Here is a 27339-nt window from a genome sequence, read left to right on the forward strand (position 1 = left end):
AAAGAATTCAAATACAGAGAACAAAATTTGCAGTAATCTTCACAAGGATGTCTTACTTCCTTTGCATCCTGCAGTTTTTAAATACAATATGTCCACAGTTGAAATATGTAACTAATTTATTCCCTTAAATATTCTTCTTTTGCAGTTTTAAAGCAAATACCTATCTGTATCCCCTTGAAAAATCTAAACCTTGGACTTACCATTGTGGAAGCCTTGGCTTCCAAAGAGTTCCAAGTCTCCAGAAGAAATCCGAAGGGCTTAATGTGGAATCAGAGAGCAAGTAATTTTTGGTGCCTTTATGTTGTGCAGTTCAAGTCTAGATGGGGCAAAAAGAGCCTGCTCTTTTTAAAATACAGTTATGTTGAAATATCTGAAGAAATCCCTGAAACTTTGCCAGCTGGCAATGAGAAAGTATTTGATTTTGTAGAACACTGACCTAAGTAAAATGTTGAGTCCAGAACTTTGCATTTCTTGGAAACATTATGATTAGAAAAAATGCCTTTCTGATGAAACACAAGTATTGATAGCTAAGCTGTAGGCAGTATTATATGGCTAGGTGACTTTTAGCTGTGGCAGGAGTGCATGCTAAATAGCTTCTGCTATCAGTGGGCTGGAATATGCTGAGAGTAGTGCACTAGGTATCAATAGCAACAGGAGCTTTTGCTGGATGTTTGCAAACTCACGCTTAATGCTGCAGTGTGCACTGAAAGATAACAAACCGAAGGTACTTGGCCATTAGCAGTATTAAAACCACTTGACACTGAGACCTTAATCAAAGCTGGATCACATTACAACATTTCTCTTTCTCCTCAGCCAAAATAAGAATTTCCTCTCAAATCAAAAGCCTGCTGTTACTCCTGTGGCAGTATTCAGGCTTCGATTTGAATAACCGTGATAGAGTATATGATCACTTTTATGTGTGCAAAACTTTCACAAGAAATTATAAATTTCAGAGTTCTAATCAAGTACTCTGCTTTTTCTTGCTCCTGCAACATCTTTTCAGAAAGAAATACCAGACTGTGGCCCTACCTATATTTAAAAAATACTTTGTTGCAGATGCTTCCAAGCAATTTGAAAGTCATCCCTGTGGGGCACTTGTCATCTGCTACAAGAAATTTAGCACATGATTTTAAAGTTTAGAAACTTTGAACACAGAAATCCAAGAAAATTTGGCTGTACTACAAGCTAAATAATTTAGGGCTCTTTTTTTTTTTTTTTTTTTGAGTAAACTAAATACAGAGTTATATACTTGGAATGGTGGGAAGAAGAGTTGTCATTCCTTTTTTCCTATGCACTATGTATTGCTGAGTACTAATAACAATTCAACCCAAGGAATTCAGCAAAATAAATCTAACTGCATCACAACATAATTCCATGACCTCCTTAAAGGAAATGCTGAAGTTGAAGTCTGTTGAGGTTCGATAATCCTTTAGTAAGAAATCCATAATTAATGAAATGTTACTAAGCATTCAGTTTTCAGACTATACACCTACTTAATTTTTTTTCTGATATAATTATTACATTGTAAAACTTACATTTCATGATATTCATGTTTTCATTGAAAAAATTCAATAAATATCCTTTCTCATCCTTTGCTTCTGGCATACTAGATTATTGTACTTTATCATAAAAGTCTTCCTCTTGTCTCTGTTTACAGTGTGTCAAGTCAGCTTACAACCTTTCTCAGGGGAGCACAGCAGTTTGTGTCTTCAGTTCTGTAGCATAGATTTCCTTTCATTCTTGCAACCCATTTCTGAACAGCCTCCAACCTCACAGTATCTCATTTCAAATCTAAATATAGAAAAAAGTGTAAAAGCTTGTAAGTGTTGTGGAAATGACTTCGGATACTATGAAGGACATTTACTGTATATATCCAGGCATCTCATCCTCTGTCTTAAGCACTAAATTCTTCTCAGGGGCGCTGTTGTTAGTACAAATTGTATGCTTTACAGAGTTTTAAAAAATTCCTCCAAAATTTTTTTAAAAATCATATCTAAAACATGAATTAAGTAAGAATAGTTTATTTCACTATTAAGACTTAGTCCTTATTTGTCATATTAAGCATTGTTTGGAAACTCTATCAGCAATTATTGTATATTTTCTCCCAGATCTCATGATATAAGGCTTTCATACAAATGTAGAGAAACTATAGTTGATGTGTACCAACCTATGTCTTGCACCACTGTAAAAACAGTTCCCTTCCTTTTACCTACCATGTGCATGGGCTTTGCTAACACCAGGTCACTCTGGGCTTGACAGGAAATTTTATGCCAGTCTTTTTGTGTTTTTTTTATAGAGACCTCAAAGCAAGACTGGTTTTGCTTTCAAAGTGCTTGTTAGGCAGAACACCTTATTCTTCTGCCAGTGATTTCCTGACAAAGATGCCGGAGCTCTGCCAGCTGTGCTGTGGATTGCCTGCTGGTCAGCTGACGCTCCTGTGTGCCTTTGAACCTCCTACCTCAGGATACGCAGATCTTGCTCTAAAAGAATTTAGTCCCTTCCTCAAGTCTTAGATCTGACTATGTCTTCAGTGAGTTCCTTTTTTAATACACTTTTTTTCCAAGAATGATTGCTTCCGTAGCACTGCACTAATTTGCTTGTCACCAGTTGTCATGTAGCATGAGGAGAGACAAAACTGCCTGACAAGCTCTCCCATGAAAAGTGTATTATCCTTGTGATCAGCTCTGCCATTTCTGATAATTTTCAATATTCCTATGAAGCTGATAGCTGGATTATGAAAACAGTGTTGAAGATCTGCCTTTTCTGAATGCAAGACTACTAAAAAGCAGATAACATTTTTAAGGCTTTGTTGGTAGGACAGCTGTAAGAATTTCGTACTTAGAACTTTCCTAGTTTCCCAGCTGAATGCTGCTAAACATGTCTGGTCTCTTTTAACTTCTCAGGAAGACTTTTCTCTGAAGTGTTGACACCTGGAGAAATCTCTGAAAAGGTTATTCTGTCCAGCTATTATGGTATTACTTTTTTATTGGTTAGAAGTACCTTTCTAGGACCTTCTAAAGGGCAGGTGGTTTTGTGGTGATGGAAGGTGATGCCATTTATTTACCCTTGTGTTGTCCCCAAAATGTTGTTTCATGACCTGCCAGCAACTTGCTGTTTAAGGTAATCTACTGTTACCAGGCCATTCACTGAGTATATTTTCAGAGCTGGAGAAAGAAAGAAAAGCCTCATCCATCCGGTTTCACTTCCAGGCTATTTAAAAACTCTCCAGTTAAATTGATGTAAAACCTAGTGAGAGTTCTTATTTTATTTTAAAGGTAAACTTTATGGTGATTTACACCAAGCATTAGGTTTAGTGAGCAGTTTAGTAAGAGTAGTTTAAGTAAATTCCCTCTCAGCTAAACTGCTACAGAGATTCATTTTAAGTGCAACTAAATGTTTTTGCCCTGGTTTAAAAACTAATTTAATTTCATTACTGTTAAGTAACTCTGGAGTATAAGCAAGAGTTTAGAATAATGTTCTTGGAGAGAAACACCATACTGTAATCTGCTAGGCTAGATTTTCACTGCTGTAGTCAGGAAAGGCCATTTCTGTATATCAGGTCTGATGTATAATCTCCAGCAGTAGTCAACCGGCAGCAAGTAAAGAAGAGAAGGCCCTGGAGAGACATTATAGCAGCCTTCCAGTACTTAATGGGGGACTACAGGAAAGATGGGGAGAGCAGTGATAGGTTGAGGGATAATGGTTCTAAACTGAAAGAGGGCAGATTTAGGACAGATATTATGAAGAAATTCTTTACTGTGTGGGTGGTGAGATGCTGGAATAGGTTGCCCAGAGAAGTTGTGGATGCCCCATCCCTGCAAGTGTTCAAGGCCATGCTGGATGGGGCTTTGAGCAACCTGGTCTAGTAGAAGGTGTCCCTGCCCATGGCAGAGATGGGGGTGAAACTATATGATCTTTAAGGTCACCTTCAACCCAAACCATTCTATGATTCAATGTTCTTACTTTCCATCAAAAAAGCTCTCCCTTTCAGATCCTGAACAGCCAGAGAGCTGGTGTCCTCATGGTGGATTAATACTTGGTGAGAGAATAAGTTTTTTGCTAAGTTCACTCCTGATTCCATAGAATTTATTTATCATGCAGGTAAATATTTGCACATAAGTCACATAAATAACTAAACTTCCTGTATGTTGGAAGTACAATCTTTAGTTTAAATAGGTTTAAAGACTTCTGAGGAAAGCTGTAAAACTCCAATTAACTTCTGCAGCCTTCAAAATAGATCTTAGGGCTTGGAGGAAGCAAACCACTTGTGTACATCCTTAAGCCCATAGTCTCCAGTGGAGCCACTCCTTGTTCTCAAGAACTCACCTGGTGAAAGGCTTTGCTGGATCTAACCTGGAACATAAGTTCACAGTCATCCTGCCTCTATGTTGCTTTTTCAACTATGATACAACAATTGATATGAGAAGTTTAATTTCTTGACTGTTGACAAAAGGGGGAGGGTAGCACTATTTCATTAGTCCTGTGAGTTTCATGTTTCAAAGTTTTGCTAAAGTAGAAAACCATGGAACTGTGATTCAGGAACTTTTTTTATTTTTTCATTCTGATGCTGACTTGATGCATGGCTTTGGCTGACTTCCTTAAGTGTGTCAGGATTTCAAGTTTTAGAGCTTTTACCTGACTATAGAGGAACGCAGAACCTAGAGACAGAACACAAGTCAACTTCCCCCATTCCTCACACAGTATGTATTCCTACACCTCACCAAGGGAACTCCAGGATAATGGCTGTTCTCCAAGCCCATGATTTTACCATCAGAGATGAACTTTTTGGATCAAAGAAGGATCAAATCCACATGAGGGAAACCATTTGTGTCCAAGTCCAAGTTCCTTTAGAAGATTACCAGTTTTGCTGTGGATTTTGTTTTTCCTAGGATTTCTAATTACCTGAATGGAATTTATCAGCCTGGTTATTTTTTTCCTGCTTGCACAACTTATTGCAGTAAGTCATTTGACTCACTACAACAAGGTCTTTTTAGGCGACATGGGTAATCATAGTGTGCTTATTTCTTACCCTTGGGTTATAATTAATTATTTATAGTAAAGCTGATTTTGAATTCCCTGAAATGAATAAATACACTAATAGGCAAGCGATGTGTTCTGTCAATGCATTAACCAGCAATGAACACCAAGCAGGAAGGGAAGTATGTCTGGGGGCTTCAGGCTCCTGTGCTGGTCCAGTGACAGCAAATATGTACTTATTTCTAGCTATAGACACTCCTTTCTGCACTGTGTGCCAGAGTCTGAGGCATCTTCAAGCCCTGACTTTGCTCGTCAACCCCAAGACCTTTAGCAGCCTGCAGATAATGCAGGTGCTGGGACTACCTCTTGGAAACTGGGGAGTTCTGGTAATTGCAGGGCTTGAACAACACATCTCTCTGTATCTGTACCAAGCCATACAACACAACCCATGCATCAGAACAAGGAGTGGCAGGGAAAATGAAGAACAATGCACAAATTGTGTGGGGGTTCTCTCCCATGTGATGCAGAAGTTTAACTTTTAATTGTATTTTGACTTTCTCTTTTGTTTGCATCCTGTTCTAAAGTTGTAAAAACATATTTACTTTCTGTTAGCTATTGGGAAAGCTGGCTGTGGTATTCTTTAATTTTTTACCTTGTAAATATTTGTGAGTTTAACCAAGTGCTCTGTGTCTGTTTAAGCAGTACGTCTGCCAAAACTTTTATCCACGTGGAAAAAAAATTACCCCAGGCTAGCTATATGGCATATCATGACTCAGAATATCAAGAAGAGGGAAACATATTTAAATATATATATTCAGTGTCACATCAGGACTCTAATTTCTTGTTCAGTGTATGCTATAATTTCCTCATGGACAAAAGCTAATGAGAATTTAGTAACCACTTCACAAAAACAGTTTAAAAAATAAGTAAAGGAGAAAAATCAGTTCCCCCTAATAATCCTGTATGAATGCAGAGCATTTCCTGTTATGTCGTAATCTGTGTGTGTGTGTTCTTTAATACAGTTGCATACAGCCTAGCATAAAGCTAGCCATGTTGTTTATGGGGATATTTTCTGGACAAAAAAATCGACTCATTGGTTTGAGAGCAGTCAGGATCCACTCCAAAGGAAAATGTTTGCTTTCAGCTCTGCAGAGGTTCTGAAAAGACTGTTAGCTGGGATCATATATAACACGTGTGCAATACTGGCCTTCAAATTAATTTCAATGTTGCATCACCTTGCTTTTAGCCTCCTGCAGCCATTCTGTAGCTGCTAAAATTTCTGTGCAGTCCTATGGACATATGGAAAATATTGTAGGTACCCATTGGGGGGCCAAGTCCATAGGAAAAAATAGGTGTCAGCTTGTGCAAGAGCATAGATACTGGACCTCCTGATTTGCTTTGCAATTGCTTCTTGGTATAATGTTTGCAGATGTTGGACATAAAGAACAAGATTTGAGGCTATCTCAACCTATGTTTAAATTGGTGGATTAAGGAGTACTAGCGTGCTCTTTGATCTGGATAATTCCAACTGTTTGTAGTACCCCTCCCACTACTTTTGCCTTGGTTTCACAGGAAGGAAGCTTAGTGATCCAAGCCAGGAGAAAATCATCCAGATTGCTATAGCACAGAATCCCTAAGTGTGCCAGGACTGGACTCCACTGCTCGGTCCAACTCTGCTAATTTCATTACTACACTGAGGAGGTAAAATCACAGATTTACGTATTTGTGTCTGTATCCACAACTCTGTAGGGAAATCCCAGAGGCAGATGTAATTTGAGGCATATAACTGATGTCAAGTCAGTATGTAGGCAAATTTTCCCACTAGAGCAACAAACTTTCATCAGTACAGTCCCCAGTTGTCAGTGTTGGCTCATCTGAACCAGAGGATTTATGGTCCAGCAGCAGTCTCGGGTAGTAAATTTTTAGGCGGAGCTAACAAGCAGCTTCAGGATAGTCAGTGGCTTTTTGCATCATGGAGCAACATTGCAGAAAATAGGCTGAAGTGGAATGAGGAAGAGATCTATAAAGGTCTGTCTCCTCTTTCACTGCATCTTCATAACTAGCATCCCATTATGCTATGTTAGCTCTTCAGAAACTGGTGGGCAGAAGAGCGCAGCAACTGCAGGATGTGCTGTGCTTCTCAAAGTTGTCTTTTGTGTATTTTGCTCAAACTCTTTGTGTCCTGTACTCTGGCCCACCTCTGTGATCCACAGGGATCTTCCAGTAGCCTGCTTGCCTGACCCTGCACTTTCACTGCAGCCTTTCAGAGTCCTGCCAAAAGACCTCTGGCTCATTTCACATTGCTGCAAATATATGAGGCTGAGTAGTTGCATGGGGCTGGCTGGATTACAAGGTACACCTGTCTGCTGTAACTTCTGTCCTTTCAGCCACGCAGGAAAGAACTTGTCCCCCAGTCTGCTTCCAACAACACTCTGCCCTGCTATGGAAGTTGAACACAGATCTCATGGCCAGGTACTAGCAGCAAGTGATGCCACTGGGCTAAGGCATGCCTGTAAGCATGGATATCAGAGAGCTCAGCCCTGTGCAGTCTTACATATTCTGGTTCTTCATCTGCAGGTTAGTCCCCAATGACATACATGATTTTTGATACCTTTACATCACATCATCACTTGTAAAGTTGAGGGGAAGAGCCAGTGATTTTTCTTGCTGTCATCTTCTCTCTAACCTTTAAAAGGAACCTGTCTAAATTCCTTTCTAAAAGGAATTTTAGGACTGAAATGCTTTTTTGAACCCTTCTTGTAATGTTTAGGATGGGACTAATAGAAAGCAGATTTTGATTGTGCATTCATAGCCCTCTCTACTCAGAAACTGGTGTATGTATCACAAATAAACAACTTTCCCTAAGGAAGCATTCAGGTTCCATGTAGCTGTCGTGGTGTTTTTTTTAATGGAAGCTAATCTGCAAGACCCCCAGACCTGAAGCTGCCTGATGGTAGGACCCTACATTTTGCAGCATCAATACACACAGAGCACGTAGATCTCATGTTTTGTAATGCATGAAGGTCTGTGCCAGGAGAAATTCGCATTATCAGCAAAGGATTTGATTCCACATTTCAGTGAATATGGAAAGTAATTAAAGGATGGGGTGGGATCGCCCCGCCCGCGCCGTCTCGCGCCCCCTGCCGGCCCTCCCGCGCGCGCGGGGCGGGGCGGGGTCACGTGAGCGCGCTCAGCTGACCGCGGGCGGCGGCGCGAGGCCGCGGTGAGCGCGGGGCCGGGCCGGGGGCGCGCGGGACGCCGAGGGCGGCCCCGCGCTCACTGTCCTTCTCCCACAGATGAACGGGGACGCGACGGAGCCGGCGCCCGTGTGGGAGCGGCCCTGGTCGCTGGAGGAGATCCGTAAGGGCAGCCAGAGCTGGTCCTTGGCCTCGGACGCCGGGGTGAGCGGTGCGGCCGGCACCGGGCCGGAGCCCGGCACCGGAGGGGTGCGCGGGCCGCGGCCTCCCCAGGGCTCGGGGCCGTGTGCGGGGCGGTGCTGCCGCGGGGCGCGGGGGTGGCCCAGCGCGGGGGGGGCGCCGTGGCCGCGGACCCCCGAGGCCCCGGAACGCGGCAGGAGCGGCCCCGGTCAGGGCCCGGCGGCTCTCCCGGTGCTTTAACCCTCCGGTCCGGGCGGGAAAACTAAAGTGAGGAGTTGGCCCCAAAGGAGAGGCAGAATGAAGTGGCTGAGACTTGATCCTGGGTGTGTGTGCGGGTCCTTTAGTCTAAACTGCGTTTGTTTTGGTGCTCAGTTGAAGTGTATGGTCAGTTCTGCCAAAAGGAAAGGAAAAAGAGCTGCATGCTGACTATTGCTTTCCTCTGTTGTCAACAGCTTTTGCATTTTCTACAAGAGTTCTCGCAACAAACCATTTCCAGGACTCATGAAATCAAAAAGCAAGTGGACGGATTGATTAGTGAAACAAAAGCTACAGACTGTCGCCTTCATAATGTCTTCAACGACTTTCTTATGTTGTCCAACACGCAGTTCATAGAGAATGTGAGTGTGTTCTAGTACAACATCAAACTTGTACTCCAAACATTGGCGTTGTCTCTTTAATGTGGAGAAAGGATTTAACTTTTTGGCAAGTCTGATGCTAATTTAGGGATAAGGTGACTTTTAATTGCTTTCTGGTAAAGGATGTCCTAATTCTTTTGTGAGTGATGCACTCTCCAATACTGATGGGTTCCCTTTTGCATGTTCTGAAATACCTTCCTTCCTTGTTTATACGTGACCTGGAGATGACGATTTCATTTTTAGTACTATGAATGAGCTGGGATCTCTGAAATGTCTTGGTTTATCTTCACAGGTTCTGTGAATGTAGCATTTGCCTGTACTTGTCCAAGTATGAGAATGTTATACAATGGTGTAAATTTCCTAGTGGTGTTATTTTACTCTAAGCATTTGGTGTTAAAGGTGTTGGGCTGCAGGCAGTTGTCCCTTACGTTTGGCTGCGATGTCCATATTTTCTGGCTAATGTTGCCACTTCATAAATATTGCTATTTTGAAAGGTGAAGCTAGACTTGAAAGCCTGTTACAACATTGTATCAGTAGAAGCATGTGTCTCATTAAGATATAAATCTTTAATAGTATTTCAGATTTGGGAAAGTTTTTTTACTGTGGTGGATTTTATCAGGCATTTTATTTTGATCAGCACTGTTTTCAGGCCATATGTGTCTCATCTGAAGCCATGGTGTTATTGGAAAGATGGTGGCAGAGGAAAGGATGGAAAACTGGATTACTGTTGTGGGGTTTTTTTGGTGATAGTGGGTTTTTCTCAGAGCTGCAGTGGGTTTTTTTGCCTAACTTGGCTGTTCAGCATAATGATTCTGCTGAGAACAGTTTGTACCAAATGTTTTAAGTCTTGTGTGTTTGAAGCTGTTTCTTCCCAAATTAAGTGCACAGAAATAGGTCTTCATTTCTGGTTAGTTAGTGAGAGATCTATCTCTTCCCAGGGGATAACTGCACCTGTGTTTGAGATTTGGATTTAAGTTTGCAGCTTCCAGGAAGATCTTTCATTCCCCTTTGTCTCCTTGTAGCTGGTCCTAAAAAAGTACTAAAAGAGCGAGGGATCTTCAGAACAAACTGAAGGTTGAGGGATGTTGTGAACCTTCTCTGTAAGTACAGGAGAAAGGTAAATGCTAAAGAATGAAAGGAAAGTAGACAGCTTGTAAGTTGTCTGAATAATTCTGAGGGTGTCTGGAATACCTTTATGTTGGGAGGGTTAAAAGAGTGCATTTTTTTAACATATTCAAGTTAATCTGTGTACAGGGTTAAATGGTCAACTCGTCTTCTACTACTGCAGTGACGTTTGCAGACTTGAATTACTTTAGTTGCATTGAGATTGAATTACTTTAGTTGCCTGATGTCTTCAATGCATAAAGGAGGCTATGAAGGTGCTTGACATCATCCATGGCTTCTTTTTTTAAACGTGTAATGAATTAATGTGTAGTTAATTACATATTAATAGTGTGTTTCTTGGTGGTACCCGTGGTTTAGCCCCTGCAGCAGTATGTTGTTCTTACATGAATTAATTTTCCTTTACTTTTTAGAGAGTATATGATGAAGAAGTGGAAGAGCCTATTCCCAAAGCTGACGTTGGAGACAAAACAGAGCAGGTAGTTAACACTGCCTAGAGTGCTGTCAGTATGTTTGCAGCTGTTGTCTACTTTCTGATTTTCAAACTTACTTTGCATACATTTACAGCTTACAAACCGAACTCTTTCCTTTCTCCCCTAAAGTCTCTGTTGGATAGTGTGTGTCATTCAGACATAAAGTTGACAATAACAGTGTGTGATGATCTGTTATGGGCTCTCCAAGCTCAATACTGTGTTCAGCAGACAAGACTTATGCATTGATTTTTCAAGTTGTTATGCATGTTTTTTCAGCAAGAGACTGAGGCCTTGAGCCACCCTACTGGATTCACAGGTAGTGAATTGGGGAAGCAGAATCTGACTGGAATAATTCCCAGGAATAAAACCTTAGAGAGGTTTATATATATATCTTACAATCTAGGTGTATTATACCATAAATGTTCCCTTTATGGATTGGGAGCACAAATATGACAATACTGTGCTGGTGTGGATGTTTAGAACATCTCTGTTTCTAGGAGTGATAATGATACATTAAATCAAGCAAAAAGAACTTCTGAAGGTCTTTCTAATACATATAGTGAGAAAGCTTTCATTGTACTAATTTGAAATTAGCATTTTGCGTGTGTGTTGCAGTAAGATTGAGTCTTGAGTAAAATTCAATGAGAATGTGTTTTTTCTATTACTAAAGGAAAAGACTCGGGAACAGAAAGAAGCTGATCTGATACCCAAAATTCAGGAAGCAGTGAATTATGGGTTGCAAGTTCTGGACAGTGCATTTGAACAGCTAGACATCAAAGCAGGCAACTCTGACTCAGAAGAAGAGGAAAGTAATGAAAGGGTGGAACTGATACTCGAGCCCAAGGTACAGAGACCTCTTCTTACTGGGAGCATGGGTTTGTGTTTTGCTTTGTTGGATTTGATCTTTACTTCTGTCAGCAGTATCACTGCATTAGTATAAAATTGATATTCAGTAGCTAAAATGAGGGTTTGATGACTGCATCTGAAGGAGGAGTGCTCTTTGCCGAGCTGTATCTTCTGTAGCCTGCTTGTTTTGCTGTTAGGTTAACATTAAGGTATGGCACCCTAAAGGGAGGGAGTTTAACACAGTGAACTTGTAAGGGGAAGCCTCAATTCTGTGTGGGAGTGGGATGTATAAATGTCATGCTTTTTAGGTACAAATCATATCTTCATGGGTGGTTTTTACTCTCACAGTAATTAAGAATCCTAGGTGCAGGATTTGGGGTAAGACTGATGCCTGTAAGTCTTTGCAACGATATTCTTTTGTTAGATGGCTTGAGGAAAGCAAGTTGGAACTACACAAATAGAAGTGGCCCCTTGCTTTAACAGTGTTAAATGGAATAAACCTCAGCTGTCCTGCCCAGTTGCATGTTGACTTGAAGTGTATGTCTGGTGGGACTCTCTTTAAACAACTTCCTTGAGTTAAAACAAGGGATGTGGGTGTAAGACTTCTGTTTTTGTCAGCCATTTAGAGCTGTTCAGAGATGTCAGAAAGACCTGAGTTGTCTCTTTCTAGGATCTCTACATTGACAGGCCTTTACCTTACTTGATTGGCTCTCAGCAGTTTATGGAACAGGATGATGTTGGCCTTGGAGATCTCTCTAGTGAAGGTATGTGCTGGCATGACCTTTTATTTCTGTGCAAGTAAGTAGTTCCTAATCTGAGACTTTGGTCTGTTTTAACTCATAATTTTCATTATCCTGTGTAGTGTTCTTGCAGTAGTTTAGTAGTTTAGATGCACACTGTAACTGGGGAAAAAATGTGCATCATGCTGTAACAACCACTTTTCTGGTATACAAAGCAGTAACTTCTCAGTTACTTGTGTTCTGTGTATTAGAAATGCAAAGTGTTAAAACTTCATCAGCCTTTGAAGCTCTTTCAAACCACTCTTTTCCACCTGAAGTTTAGTTTTCTTCACAAAGTCTTTAAAGTTCCTGTTGATATGTCTGGTGGCCACATCATTCTCTCTCTGATCTTAACTTTTTTTGCTTTCATTTAAATTAGAAGGATCAGTAGACAGTGATCGTGGAAGTGTAATTGACAGTGAAGAGAAGGATGAAGAGGTAAGTTTGCACCAGCATTCATGAGCCCTTCCTTGTGTGTAAGGCCATCAGCTACCTTGCTTTTTGATGTCGGGTCTCAGGATAATATTGCTCAGTGTTTGTTCCCTGTGTTGGTTGTGATAAATGTACTTCCTGTTACTATTCTTATGCAGTAGTTTCCTCTGCAGCTTTTCCGAGGAGCAAAAAAGTGGTATTGGCTCTAGCTGTTATTAAAGTAGAATACTTCAAACTGAAGTGTTTTATTCCAGTCTGATTTCATTTTGAGAAGCAAATCAGATTCTTATCAAGAATTGCATTTATGGAGAACAAATCTGATGTAAATTACAGTTACAAAGAATGGGATGGAGACTGACAGGATCAAGTTTAAAGCTTTAAGAAATCCACCTCCAGGCTTAAGTCTGTATAAGTCTGTTGCATTGGAATATCAATTTCTGATATGTTTTGCCTGCCTTGGCTGGGATGTCTCTGCATTGTAACTGTGCTATGGAAGCTCCCTTTTTCCTGAGGTGTTTGCTTTTGGTGCCTTTGGTCAATTTAAGTTAAATCCCTTTTGAGTTACTCCAATGCGCTGTCAGATGGAGCTGTCTTTGCTAAATTAATGACTTTCTAGTGAGCTCTGTTCATAACGATGGTCAGCAGTGGGGGAACAATTCCTTGGTCAAGTCACAGTGAGCAGATCTGAATGTCCAAACTTAAGCAAGTTCAGGGTTTCTGAGCCCTTTCTCCTAACCACTGGACCAAGTAGTGTGTGAATCTTGCCTTTGTGTCTCTTGTGTTACAGGAATCTGATGATGAATTTGGAAACCCTAGTGAAGATGACCAAAAGACGGTATGGTTATACACTGGTACATAGCTGAAAGACTTTATGCTTGTGACACAGTGAGGATGCAAGAAAGAGGAGATGAGATCTCTAGACAATTAACAACTTTGTTAAGCCTCATTTTTATAACTTCTTATGGGAAGATTGTCCTGGCCATGTGCGTCATGTTGTGAAAATGAACCTGGGTTGGGCTTGAAGACATGCTTGCAAGCTGTCATTAGATACAGAGGTTATGTGGGATGGCATTGCCTGATGTGTGCTTTCCTCAGGAATTACTTGGGAAACATGAGAATTCAGAGAATCTACCCCAGGAAAACTAGGCTTCAGTGGGATGATTTGGTCTATAATTAAAATTCTAAATTTGTTATGAAGGAAGTAAGGAACAGCACAGTTTGGGTATTGCATGAAATCAAAGATCTGAACAGTATTAAATATTTGAAAAGTATATCCATTTAGATAATGAATGAAAAGGGAAAAGAAATGTTTAGATTGAAAAAATTCAAGCCTGACTTTAGTCATTGATTGTAGGAGAAGGAATCATACCCATGTTTAGATGTGCCACTGCAAAAGACTTTTATGTGGAGATCCTCAATCTGAAATGATTTAATGTCAAAAGAGCAATGTTGCAAAAAGCAACCCTTATTTGATGTATGTATTACTAGAACAGTGTTGCAAGAGCACTCAGATATTACATTAAGCTGATTTTTATAGGGTAACTTTTGTATGCCTGATGTATTTTAAGATGAGCAAGTATCTTTGGGTTGTTGGTTGTTTGGTTCACTTCTGGGCCCTTGCCCAGCTCACAGTTCACTTCATCTTTTTCATCCTCTTATTGATGTGACTAAAACCAAGATGTGGGCATGTATTGTCTGTCATTCTGCTATCCACCTTAGTAATAGTGCAAGGTGATACAATTTTTTACTAGCTGATCACGGTGTTCCTGAGTTAGGACTAAATACTAGGTCTTAAGTTTGTGTGTGGTAGAGGTACACTCCTTGTGAGGAGAGCCTTCGTGTCCTCAATTGCAGCATTTGGTGACACAGAACAGGGGTGTACTAGAGAATGTAGCAACTTGCTTGGAGTTAGAGGCACTCCTTCCTTACTGCTCAAAAGCTGTGAAGTACTCCAAACTGGCTGTATGTTTCCCTCATTTCAATAAGTTTGATTTGACTATTTTATCTAAGCAGATGTAGTTTTGTGCTTGTTTTGTATGCCAACTTCAGTAGAACACAACAGGGTATTATTGTTTTTTAGAGGGTACAGATGAGTGATGAAGATGATTATGATGGCTGTGATCTCTTTGACTCTGAAAAAGAGGAAGATGAAGATGGAGACTTAGAGGAAAGCACAAAGCCTGTGAGTATTTGTTGCCTCCCTCGTTTGAGAGATTTGACTTCCTGTGTGAAAAATCTCTCCTTAGACGGATTATAATGGTAGCTCTCAGTTATGTGAGATGGGATCCTATAGAGAGGGCCTCTAAAAATCCTGAATGGTCTTTTAATGTTATTCAGGCTTTACCCCCTCTTGCACCCTAAGCTGGCATCAAAGCTGTCTTTAAAGAACATTAAGAAATTAATTGTTGCATTATTGTGAGTTAAATGCTTCTTGTTTCTCCTGCTTACAGAACAAGGTGATGTTAAAAATAATGTGATCATCGGGAACTAGAAATCGGGTTTTTTTTCCTCTTGGTGTGCACCTCATCCCTTAATTGCTTTCTTAACAGAAAGCTGTATTTCTTCTTCTGAGGGCTTCAATCAAAGTCTAGACAAGATATTGTACAAGTGAGGCTATAGAATACAGTATTTATAATTGCAATTGCATCAAGTCAGTAACTGGATCTTATATGAGAAATATGCTGTTATTTGTCCCTACTCCTCAGAAAAAGAAGAGGCCAACATCATTTGCAGATGAGCTGGCAGCTCGAATCAAGGGAGAAGTAGCAATCAAACAGGATAAAGAACGTTCATGTAAGTTAACTCTTTAAGTTTCCATAAGTGCTTGTGTGGTAAGGGGGGACTCATGAGAGAGTTGGACTGGAGATTCTGGGTAACAGCATGTGAAGGTACACAGATCTGTTATTTGAACATGGGTAGAAGCCCAATAAGACGAATTGAAGACACTATTTTGTGTTCTGAGAAACTTTTTGGCTATAACTTACAGGGTTGGATTCACTGAGTTGCAGTGAAAAACACATTGCTTTCAGATCAGACAGGTCACTCTCAAAACGCACATATTATTGGAAAGATTTTCTCTCCAATCTGATTTTCTCTCTGCATGTTTGATCATGTGTACTTTCCCCTATTTCAAGTAAGTACATAGAAGCCACTGGTCATGGTAGTCTTTTTGTGAGCTCTGCAGTGGAAAACCTCTCAAACAGTGGTGTTTTCCTGTGATGTGTGCTGGTTGTTTTCTTTGTGGCTTAAATATACTGCATTTTGAAGATACTTTACTGCTGCTTTTCATGATATTTTAAACTAAATAATGCATTTGCTTTTGTGTCACTTTCAAAGGGAGAGACCTCTTAAATATTGAGTCTTGCAGAAAATCAGCAATTGAAAACAGCTGGCTGAAATTGAGTTGCCAAGTGCTTATGAAGCTGCTGTTGACCTGTAATTTTGAGAGCATGAACAGAAAAGAACAGTGTTTGTGTGTGTGTTCTTGCACAGTTCAAACAATCGAACTACGTCTGTGGATATCAGAGTATAAAACCTACAAACTCACCCTGTTCAGTTACAGGGAAATCTTCCATTCATTGACATAACCTTGTGATGTTATGGATAAAACTCTGACTTTGCTTTTGGTAGCTGAATCAAGGAATAATGAATCTGGAGCCATTTGAAATGTTCAAAGGTTCTGCAAAGGTGTGGAACCTGTACCATCTGGAATGCTGTCTTGCTTTCCAACATCTCAGGTGACACTAGTCTGTGTGCGGGCAACTGTGTTGAACCCCTAGTGCCTGACAGAATGATTCTATTACAATTATAGATACTAGTTATAGAAACTGTATTTCACAGAATTGCTTCATTGGGCTGATTCATATCAAAACATAGAAGTCAGCTTGGTTAGATTATTTTTTTAGGTTCTTTTTACCATGGATTGATCACAGGCTATAAGTAAAAGTGGACTATTTTTTCTTTGAAACTTTCTTCTTAAAGCACTGTCATCTGAGACCAAAACAAGGAAAACCCCAAAAGAGAAGAAGGAAGTTAGAGTTCCATCAGATGGTAAGATATCCTCCTCTTGTTTTTGAATTGTGGGCTGGACTGTAAGACACCACTTAAATAGTGGCTTCTACTCTAGAAGCTGGGTGGGGTATCAGTGAGCATCTGTCAAGGTGAGTGTGTAAGCAAATCTAGGTTGTGATATGCATGGAAACAAGGCTAGAAACAAACTTAGTGGGAGTCCATCCTTAAATGTGGTCTTCTGGAGCAACTGCATACAACCCAATTTGTCTTCAGCAGCTTCTCTGTATGTGTCATATTTATAATAGAGGGCAGGGGAACCAAAGCAATTTTTATTTTGGTTGTCTCTGATTCCCTTTCCTGAAACTTGGTCAGTCCTACCAAAGCTCATGGCTTTTGTACTTTCTAGATGAAGATGATGACATCTTCAAGCCTCCTAAGTTGACTGATGAAGACTTCACACCGTTTGGTTCAAGGAGTGGCCTCTTCAGTGGTGGAATAGGTCTCTTTGATGATGAAGAGGTGAGAATTCTGGAGATGATAGAAATTGAGTGTTGCCCTTTTAAAAACAAAAGATCCCCACAAATTCACACCTTTGGAAGACAGAGAGGGGAAACTGCATTTTGTTGCTTGGTTATATTCAAGGTTGGTGGGATAGTATAGCTTTCCAGTGGGGAAAGAGAACTACATAAATTAGATACTAATGTTTCCCTTGGCACAATATCCTCTCTTCTTCAGTGGTGCTGATGAGAGATGCAAGTGTGGTTCTAGCTCTTTATTAGACAGGTTCTAAGTCCAGGAGACCTTAATCAGCGCCTTACTTTTATCTGTGGAGGTAAACCAAATGCCATCCAGTTGTTTTACATCAGCAGATTTCTATTAAAATGCCTGTTAGAATACTGAATTTTGTAATTCTCTCCTTCTGTCTGATTGTGGGAGAAGTTTGAACGGAAGAGAACATGATGCTCTTCCCACTTTATTTTTCACATACCATATGTGGACAATGATGCTGCTGGGTTTCTCTGTTCCTGTGCTGTTAAAAGTTTCCTACTGCAGTTATGCTGTGTTCTTTCATGTAGTTACTGTATGATGATTCCTGGGTTACTTGTGATGGCAAGAAAAGTTCACCTTAAGCTTACTCTTATGCTATCTAGAGCTGACTTCATAAAGAAGTGGCACAAAGAGCATTTCTGACCTTATTTTACCACTGTTTGTGCATGTGAAAGGGGATAGAAACCCAGTGTCAGGGTTACTTGAGATTTAAGAATCTTACAGTACAGCTGTGTAAAAGAAATGATTGCCTCTGATTTTGTTATGCAGTTGATACTTATAACAGTTAAGGTTAGTCCAGAATAGTAGCCGAATTGTTGCCTTTGGGGGTTGTTGTGTTCCTCATTGTAACTAGAACAAAAGTCAGGTGTTCCTTGGAGCAAAGGAGGCTATAAGACTGAAATTTGGAAGGAGGCCTTCTGTACCTCAGGCTTACAATGCCCATCTACTAGAATACAGCTAAGAAGCACCAAACAGGGGCATTGTCTGTAGGGAAGGAGGTAGTTCTGTGCAGTCTTTTCCACTCAAACACAACCTTTATTGAGAAAATATAATGCTCTTTTTTTTTTTTTAAGTGGCAACCAACAGCTTAAAAAAATATTAAGAAAAATAATCCGATAGTGCAAGCCATCTTTGTGTCAGTGCAAATCCAGATGAAGCTATCATTGGTTACCTCTTGGTTACTTATTACTAAGACTACTCTCCTCATCCTATAGACACAGGCCAGCCAAGAAGATTTGTCTGTGATTGTTGCCTGCCTGCATACAGCTGTTCTTGGTTTTCTGTTATCTGAAAGTTAAACATCTAGGAAGGGTAAAGCTTCACTTGTGCGTTGTACTGTACCAGAAGACAGACACAGTAGGTCAACAGCCAGACAGTAACTGACAAATGTGCAGTTGATCACTGACACCTTTGCTGCAGCCCTGTGCTCCCCTACTCCTTGGGAAGCATTGCTGCCTTCTTCCTACGAAGCTTATACAAAGACCATGCATTTTGAAGCTCCGGGTAGGAAACCTCTAATACCCAACTTCCCATAAGAGGGAGGCTTTCAAGAAATTAAGTGGTCAGTACTTGAAAGATCTGGATATTTCTTGGAAATCTAGGCTATAATTGTTGGGAAAGATCAGTACAGGGTGACTGAAACCTGAGCACAAGGACTTCTGTGGGAGTGTCCTGCAATGTATTTCTCTGCACACTTATGGTATCTTAACATCCCCTTAGCAACAATATAAATCATTCATCTTAACCACAGGAGTATTTTTATGCTTGTCCTGACCTGAATTCTTTCTACAAAGCTGACTATATAAGTCTCAATAGGAAAGCTTAGAAGGGTGTCATCAGGACCTAAACAGCTATAGATTAATTAGTGTAAGCCCTTGAAGATGTGCAAATAAAAGGTCATTCCTTCTCTTCAGCAAACAGACTGGTAATCAGTGTAAATTAAATTTTAGAAGACAGCAACTTTTCTGAATTTATGCACTCAAGTTAACACTTGAGTACCTAGATTTGAGTCTATATTTGCAGACATCCTTTTGGGAAGGGAGTGGTGATAACCTCCTCTGTCTTGGCTTAGAAGTGGATATTCAATATGGAAAAATCAGCATCTGTTTTTCCCTACAAAAAACAAATTCACCATTTTCCCCCCCTTTGCATTTTCATCTATAATCAGAGTGATCTTTTTGCTGAAGCACCAAAAGGAGAAGAATCAAAAGAGAGAGAGAAGCGAGTCCCAGTAAGTGAAGGTAAGAACCAATTGTTGCCTCCTGTAGTCCTGCTGTGATTTATCACTGCTAGCAGTTAGACTGTTTTGTTCCCAAACTAGAAAGTCTGGTGTAGCAATTGTTGCCAAGTCTCTTCTCCTCCCCAGTCTTAATAGAGAACAGCTGTGTTTTCCTGGAATTTTAAACGTGTTTGTTCACTATGGTCTGTTACACACACCTACTCTCCTGGAAAGGATGTCCTCACTGATGTTGGCAGAGCTCTCTGCATGCACTGTGTTCCTGCTGCTGAAGAGTACTTTGCAGGATCCAGTTGTGGGTTTGAAGGGAGCAAAGATTTCTTCTTGCAGATTAATCCGTATCTGAGTTTCCTACTAGGTGCACTCTGCACACACATTCTGTTTTGCAGCAGCTTTTACTGAAGCACTGTATTTGATGAATTTTCAGATATGGGTTGGAAGACTAAGCCATTTTGTTTTGAGTGTATTGTATTGAAGTGGATTGAAGTGATTTTGAGTGTGTGAATGTGAACTGTTGTAAATAATGCTGTATGTAAACATGTATTGTGTTTATCAGCTTGAGTGTAGTAGAGCTGTTTTGTGGAGTTTTAATGGAAGAAAAGTAGTTAAATTGTTACGTGTATCTGCAAAAAACAAGAAATTCAAGGAGAATGTGTAAAGAGTTCTGAGCTGTTGAGAATTAAAAAAGGCAGCTCAGAAAACTTCTTGGATTCCTATTTCTGTGGTAGCGTTCTGAAGGTTCTGACAGCGTAAAACAAGTGCATCCATTTGTATTGTACTTCCTGTGATTTCAGCATCCACTACAAAGTCCATAAAGAAACTTCCTGCAGGTGCAGTATCTCTGTTTCCAGGTATGATTTATTCAATAGCCAATTGCTTCATGCAAAAATGCCCTTTTCTTTAAAACCTGCTGCAGTGGTTTTAAAGAAGAAAACTCTCCAAATACAGCAGCACTGCATCGCTTTATCATATGCTTGATGACATATACAGGTGCTTCTGCCATGCTAAGCCTAAACTGCAGCATGCTCTATGGATAATCAAGATTCCGTAGGAGCTCTGAAGGTAGGTGTCATTGATGGCAGGTATTAGCAGCTGTCAGCTTCCAGTGTTGTGCTCTGAACTTTTAAGAGTGTGTGTCACTTCATCTGATATTATGTAGCTGAAGTCTGCAGTGCATGCAGTCACAGCTTCCATCTATACTCTGGGAAGGAAGTGCATTTTTATCTTTCATATTTGATCGTATTCCCTTGGGTTAGCAGAAGAAGAGTTTAAACATCAAGTTCCTTTATTTTTGTGGCACAGGCTAATAAGACCAGTCTTGTTTCTCTGGTTTTGATTAGGAGGATCTGCATACACAGGGAAGGACCAAATCTATAACTTGGAGCTAAAAATAAAAAAGATTTGTACTAAGATGCCTGTTTCATATCAGAATCCAAGCTGATCAATGAAAAGAAACCTATATCACCAGTCTTTTGGAATCAACTGACATTGATTTTTCTTGATGTGTAGGGTCTTCACCTGATTGAGTGACCTTAATTTTAAGTTTTGCCCTTTATTAGGAATGGCCTATTTTAAGACTATGGCTTCAGTTAACAGAGCCCTCAGCACAATTTTTTAGAGTAGAAAGTATACAAATACAGCCTTTTTACTCCAGGGTCAAAGATACATGTCAACAATGAGACTTCTACGTTAATTGTAAGACTTGGTGGCAGAGTTTAAAACAGCAGATTTAGATGCGGGGTTTTTTTATCCTTTGCTCTTTCTCGGAGGTACTGTTGCATAAGCAATGAATTTTCCATCATTCTAACAGTGTTCTATTCTAGTTCATCAGGAATTAACTTATATGTAGCATTTATTCAGTCTTCAGTTGCTCCCTCAGTAAGTTGTAGACAGGCTTAAGTCAACAGAGAAAACCCCAGATTGAGGCTCCTTTGCTGTTGTAAATTGCTTGATGAACATGTTTCCAAGTGAAGAGTTTGTTTAGGAACTCAAGAATCTCTAATAATTAATCAAACTTTGTGACTGTATTTCTGTCAATCCTATGGTGCTTTCTAATTGTGTAATACACTTTTTTTTTAATAATAAACTGCTGCTGATTAAAATGAATGCAGTCTGCTGACTTTTAACCAAATAGTAGTTATTCTACTTTCTGCTTTCAGTTTAAGTATCTCCCCACCTCCTCTCATTTCCAAGCATCTATGCATAAGCAAAAAGACAGGCTGCCAGTTTTTGCCAAAACCACTAGAAGTGTTTGCAGATAATCTATCAACATGCACATATCACTGAAGCCAGACATTTCCACAGCAGATTTAGAAGAAACAGTTGCTCTGGCTAACGCTTGTTAATCACTGCCATATCTGAAGTATGCAGGGACCAAACTGCCTTGTCCTGCAGTACTGTGAGTGGATTCACATGACAAGTGCTGCTCCTGGGAAGAACTCAGGCACCTGTCCTTACCTCTCCACAGGCACCTTACCACTTTTATTGGGCCAGAGTGGTGTGGTGTACTAGTTAGTAGAGTAGGATTCTGGCTTGGGAAGTCCACAGGGGCAACAGTGTGGAACTGCTGGGCCTTCTAGCTTCAACACAGAACCTGGCTGCTGTTTCTAGGGAAGATGAGCAGGTTTGAGGAAGAAGTGATTGCAGTGAGAGCGAGGGGCCATCTGTCTGTGACTTGGCTTTGTCCAGCTAATGCTTTTTTGATGCAGCATTGTTGCAGGATCACCTTAAAAGTTGCTGAGATGGAAACTCTGCCTGATGCCACTTACTATGGCATAAGTTCAGCTCTTTGGTAACTGGCAATGATCTCTGTGTGGTTATTTTGCTTTTTCTCCCCCCATCTGACCTTCAGGAGGAAGTGATGTGTTTAGTTCCAGTGTAGTTGGGGAAAAAGACAAGAAATCTGCAGCACATAGCACAGAGAAAACTCCTAAACAGCCTGGAAAAGTTGTTCTATTTGATGATGATGATGATGATGATGATGATGACTTCTTTGTGGAAGCAACTAAAAAGCGTCCAGATCCAGGTACCTCTAAGCATTTGCAGTGAAAGATTAAACACTGAAGGTCATCAAAATTCAAACTGATAGGAACCAATGAGTTATAAAATTCAAACCTGCATCACTGCTACTACTGCCTGGGTTTTGGGGGGTTGTGTTTTTCGGTTGGTTTTTTTTTTGTTCGTTTTTTTTTTTTGTTATTGGTATTTCTTTTCCTTGGAGTGATGTGGGACTGGTTTATTTGTACATGCTCTCCCCTGACTTTCCTTTCTAATGAGGCTCTTTTACTGCTAGGCCAGTATATCTAGGCTTGAATCAGGGAATTGGTAACAGCCTGTAGTCCCTGTGCCCAACATTCCCTATAGAGGCTCTAGGCCTGTGCCAAGCCAATAACAAAACACTGCCTTTAGAGGTGCCAGCTGACTCAACTGCATGACTGCATCCTCTTGTCACCAGTGCTCTCAGGTTAGTGGTATTTGAGAGCTTGTCTCTAAAAGACTCCTGATGTTGGTCATCTTTAAAACATATGATATCTTCTGAGACTCTGCTGTCTTCTCTTGCTCAGTAGGGGCTGTTCTGTATTCATCATTCCCTGTTTGTTTTGTCTCTTAATGTAGTCAAGTCCACAGCTGACCTATTTGATGATGATGAAGAAGGTGACTTATTCAAGGAAAAACCTGCCATTCCTTCTGTGGTTGCTGGCACAACTAAAGAAACCGAAAGCCATAGGGAGACAGTCATGGAAAAAAAGGTAATGACATATAATTGGATTGCATGGCTAAGGTTTCAGGAAAACTTTACTACTACCCTTGAAGTAGTCCATCCATGTACAGCACTGTGAAAGTGACATTTATGAAACTGGACTATGTTCATAGGGTATTCCATGACTTGAGTGCTTCAGATGTCCTTAAATGCCTTTTGCCTTTTAACCTTTGGGTTTATTTCAGGTTTTTATTTGTGTGGGCAGTGATTGAAAGAATCTTATTAAGGCAGGATTGAAATGCGAGCAAAATGAGCAGCCTCTGTTAATAAAAAGTGTTTATGAAGTTCCTGGCTGAAATGAAACCAGCATGAGTTGAGAACCTTTGGTGTCACAGTTTTGTGCTGCAGAGACTGTGTCTGCACTTACACTGCATTGGTTACTTAACTGGTGACCCACTGCTTGTGTGTATTATGGGAGAGGAAGGTTGATGTCATAGTTCTGCCTAAGCACATACAAACCTTGGAGTGTTTAAAAAAACCTGTTCTTCAGCAGAAAACTTTTAAGTTGTAGAAAGCTCTAAATGTGGTCTTGAGCACATATGTACAGGGTTAGGAGAGCCTCCTATACCCACTCCACTTTCAGAACTGTGCCTCGAGGAAAGTAGTAATGCTCTTTCTTTCTATGGTAGATATTGTATATATTTATTTTATACTTATTTGCTCTTCAATGAGTATTGGAAAATAATGAGCTACGGCAACTCTTCTCCCCTCTGGACTGAGAAGTGTACAGTGCTGGGGATGTCTAATGCAAACTGCAGTGGTACTTTTTCCATGTTGCCTTATGAGAAGCACCTGAGCACAAGGGCAAAGCCGGTCTCTTTCTGCTGCAGTGTAAGAGTGCGCAGTCAATGAAGCGGGAGTGGTGGTCATCCAATGCTATTGCTCTGATCTCAGAGCACTTGGCTTTACTGGAGGAGAGGATGAAAACTGATTCAGCAGCACCCCCTCCTGCTCTGTCAGGAAGTGAAGGCTGTTTTATACTCCAAGCTTTATGACAGTAGTGCTTGGGTCTGGGATCGTTCTAAGTTTAATGGCAATATAGCTGGTGGCAGGCTGGGGCTGTGCTGTGATAATGCAGGAAATGATGGCTGGCACAAACTGCCCTCTTCCTTTATGAAACACAGCTTGTTAAAAGAAACATTTTTGTTTAGCTCATGAAGTCTGGCATGAGTTGCTGCATACATTCTTCTGCTGAGAAGGATGGTGTGGGAAGGGAGGCCTGTGGTAAAACCTGCAAGTCACTTGTGCATAGTTCTGGCTGTGTGTGAGGAACTGGCTTGGCACATGAGTTTTGGACTTCAGCCCATGGGTAACAAGCTTGTGTTCTGTCCCTTCAACTGCTGGGATTTTGCCAGCAGCATGCCTCTTAGAAGAGGTTTGTCGTGGTTTAGGAATGGTACTCCCCAATTTAGTGTTTCCACTGAAACCATGCTGCCACTTGTTCCCTGCCTCCCCCTCCCCTGCAGTGGGCTGGAGAGGAGAGCTGGAGACACAAAAGGTAAAGCTCATGGGTTGAGATAAGAATAATTTACTGGAAACAGCAATGAGATAAGAAAGCAAACAGTAACAGCAGCAATACTAATGACTGAGGGTACAAGAAACAAACGATTCACATGGAAACCCCCTGACAATAGACAGTACCCAACCACTCCCTCTCCTGCTGCACCAAAGTAGCAGAGCCCTTTTCTTGTTCCTGGAAAATGAGGTGAAGTGGTATAGAATAACCTCCAGGTCCTAGCCATGCCTCCTCCTGGCTACTGCAAAAAATTAACCCTGTCCTGGCCCAACCAGAACAGAGTCATATGATATGCCTGCCCTTACTGAATCTAAATGGGTGCTGATGCAGTGTTTTTATTTGTCCTAAAGAGTCAACAGTCTTCAGGTGAGGACTTCAAGCCTTTATCTGAAACGCCTTCAAGAAAACAGAGGGGCCTTTTCTCTGATGAGGAGGATTCTGAAGTGAGTATTTCTTTAAGAAATCCCTACAGAAATCCTTGGGATCTGAGTCACCCTGACTTCAATCCACTCATATTTGGAGACTCTTTATGCATCTTGTAGGATTGGGAAGTCTGACAAACATGCATCTACACCCAGCCATTCTGAAAGCTCCTTCTTGCTCCAAAGAGTGAAATCTCTGGAATTGTTTTCCCTGTCTTGAGGGAGTTAAACTTGGATGGTAACACAGGCATAAATTGAAAGGTTGAAAAGAGGAAGGAGCAGCAAATCAAGAGCAAGAATCATGAAAGACTGTTTCATATGAAAGATATGTTTAATTTTGTGTCTTTGGCTTTCAGCTAGAAATCAATCTGCAAAGCTGAGGGAAATAAATCCCTGTGCAGCTGCAGGTGATTGGTACATCAGAGTAAGACAATCTTTCCCTGCTTCATAGGCACACTAAACATCTTTTTTTATAAGGAAAAACATGAATGTCCCCTTCTGAGTTCTTGAACTTCTAGCATTGCTTTGCAAATTGACATTTCTTTGGTTTTTACAGGACTTGTTTTCATCAAGTAAAACTGTGAAGTCCAAAGCTACATCTCTCCCCACCAGCAAATCCATGACAAAAGCTCCACTTTCCTTGTTTGATGATGATGAAGAGGTAAGTACACTTCCTTATACTGCCTGTGTGTGGGAACTCACCTGCACAGCCTGTTGCAAATGCAGCAGGAAATACTCAGAAGTTTACAACACTGGGAATGCAAACGGAGCACTAAATCAATCTTGCATTGTGTAGCAGTTCTAAGCATGCAGGCCACATTGCAGAGGACAGTGGTAGCAGGGACTCTTGCAAGTTCTTGGTGTCTTTTTAGTGTTTTGAAGTCAGTGCATATTATGCATATTATCCCTGTGATTGATAGGACTAGAGAACACTAAACAGTAGAACAGATCTTCAAGAAGCTGTTTTGTCCTGGCCTGTGGTACATGTTACATGGATGACTTCTTGCTTCTCTTGTGTCACGGCTGTTAAATTCCTTTTTTCTCACACTTCAGTGTGTAAGAATTGCGACCACTAGTATGGAAACTGAGATCAGAGAACAGTTTGTGCAGAGAAACTTGAAAAAATTGCATTAGTTTCTTATCTCTTTGTAACCCTCTTTTCCTTCCCATACACCCTCCAAAGAGCTTTCAACTCTGGGCCTGCAGCCTTCATGGCTTAACTTAGCCCATAGTACTGACCTGAGGCAAATAGGAAGCCTACTCAGAGCTGTAAGCCTGGGGACTTCAGCAAACTCAGGATAAAAGTTTCCTGCCCAGGACTGTTTCCAGTTCACCTTTCTGAAAAAGGGCTGTACAAAAGCAAGTCAGGATAGTGAGACATTTTGTACTGTGATAAGGTCTCTGGTATCTACCATGAAGGTTGCGTTTTGGAACTCAAGTTCGAGTGGAGAAAAGCATAAATGAGTGTTAGGTGGTGGCATCAACATATGCTTTTGTCCTAATGCCTACAGGATAGTCTGCATGAGTGTCTTCAGGTGGAGAGCCATGGATCTTGCCCAGTAGTAGTTGTTCAACTTGCCTATTGCCTGTCATCTCAGAACAGGATTCATTCTCTCTTTAGTTATATAGATTAGAAACAATGCCCCGTTGTGTTAGCTGCTGTGCAACAGAATTGCTGAGTGATGGTTTTTGGCTGCTGGTCATGCCTTGTGGTGGAGAATCTGTGGGCCAGAACCAGGATATGTGCTTACAAGCTTCTGATCTATCAAATGCTGCGTGTGTAAAATTCCTTATTCCAGAATATTGTGTTATACTTGAAATTGTCTTCAAAAACAGTTCACAAAACACCATTTCTGTATCCTACGTATATGAAAAGTGGATGGCAACAGTCTTGCATGCTGATGACTTCCAGTGAGCTTTTCATTTTCGCTTTGGCTTTTGATTTGTTTAAAATATTTTTTTTATTTTAAGGATCTCTTTGGTGTGGGACCTGTGAAGAAGCACCAGGAAAAGCCTCCAGAAGAGAAAGCAAAACAGTCAGGGCCCCTCAAGAAGGCCTCCAGCTCATTGTTCAGCAGTGATGAGGAGGTACTGAGGAGTAAGATTTGTTGAAAGGGCTTACTGGGCTTTATGCTCAGCAAAGCATAAAACTTTTGAGATGGGAACCACAGTCCCACTGTGTCCACATGCCATGCTTACCCCAG

General features: G+C 40.8%; 1 protein-coding gene and 1 long non-coding RNA gene across 6 annotated transcripts in view; one reads left to right on the forward strand and one right to left on the reverse strand.

The window, feature by feature from the left end:
* Window positions 1-200: 200 nt before the first annotated feature.
* LOC113961745 lies at window positions 201-4654 on the reverse strand. Its single transcript, XR_003532374.1, has 2 exons — window positions 4544-4654; window positions 201-1791 (listed from the first exon to the last, which is right to left on the reverse strand). It is a non-coding gene; the product is annotated as an uncharacterized LOC113961745 (long non-coding RNA).
* Window positions 4655-8149: 3495 nt separating this feature from the next.
* The window catches only part of LOC113961677 (WASH complex subunit 2A-like), a 35521-nt gene continuing 16331 nt past the window's right edge, over window positions 8150-27339 (forward strand). For 2 of the 5 annotated variants that reach the window (XM_027672129.1, XM_027672126.1), the window contains exons 1-18: window positions 8274-8378; window positions 8807-8971; window positions 10525-10590; window positions 11255-11428; window positions 12101-12194; window positions 12589-12647; window positions 13429-13476; window positions 14722-14823; window positions 15347-15434; window positions 16623-16691; window positions 17059-17171; window positions 19369-19441; window positions 20232-20288; window positions 22289-22462; window positions 23053-23186; window positions 25064-25156; window positions 25692-25796; window positions 27107-27223. In XM_027672129.1, coding sequence (XP_027527930.1) covers window positions 8274-8378; window positions 8807-8971; window positions 10525-10590; window positions 11255-11428; window positions 12101-12194; window positions 12589-12647; window positions 13429-13476; window positions 14722-14823; window positions 15347-15434; window positions 16623-16691; window positions 17059-17171; window positions 19369-19441; window positions 20232-20288; window positions 22289-22462; window positions 23053-23186; window positions 25064-25156; window positions 25692-25796; window positions 27107-27223 — 1836 coding nt within the window. Of the gene's footprint in view, window positions 8201-8273; window positions 8379-8806; window positions 8972-10524; window positions 10591-11254; window positions 11429-12100; window positions 12195-12588; window positions 12648-13428; window positions 13477-14721; window positions 14824-15346; window positions 15435-16622; window positions 16692-17058; window positions 17172-19368; window positions 19442-20231; window positions 20289-22288; window positions 22463-23052; window positions 23187-25063; window positions 25157-25691; window positions 25797-27106; window positions 27224-27339 lie in introns of those variants that run through there. The other 3 variants (XM_027672127.1, XM_027672128.1, XM_027672130.1) reach the window with 3 other exon arrangements.

The sequence above is a fragment of the Neopelma chrysocephalum genome, unplaced genomic scaffold, assembly GCF_003984885.1.
Source record: "Neopelma chrysocephalum unplaced genomic scaffold, ASM398488v2 Primary Assembly neopelma1_97390, whole genome shotgun sequence".
NCBI lineage: Eukaryota > Metazoa > Chordata > Aves > Passeriformes > Pipridae > Neopelma > Neopelma chrysocephalum.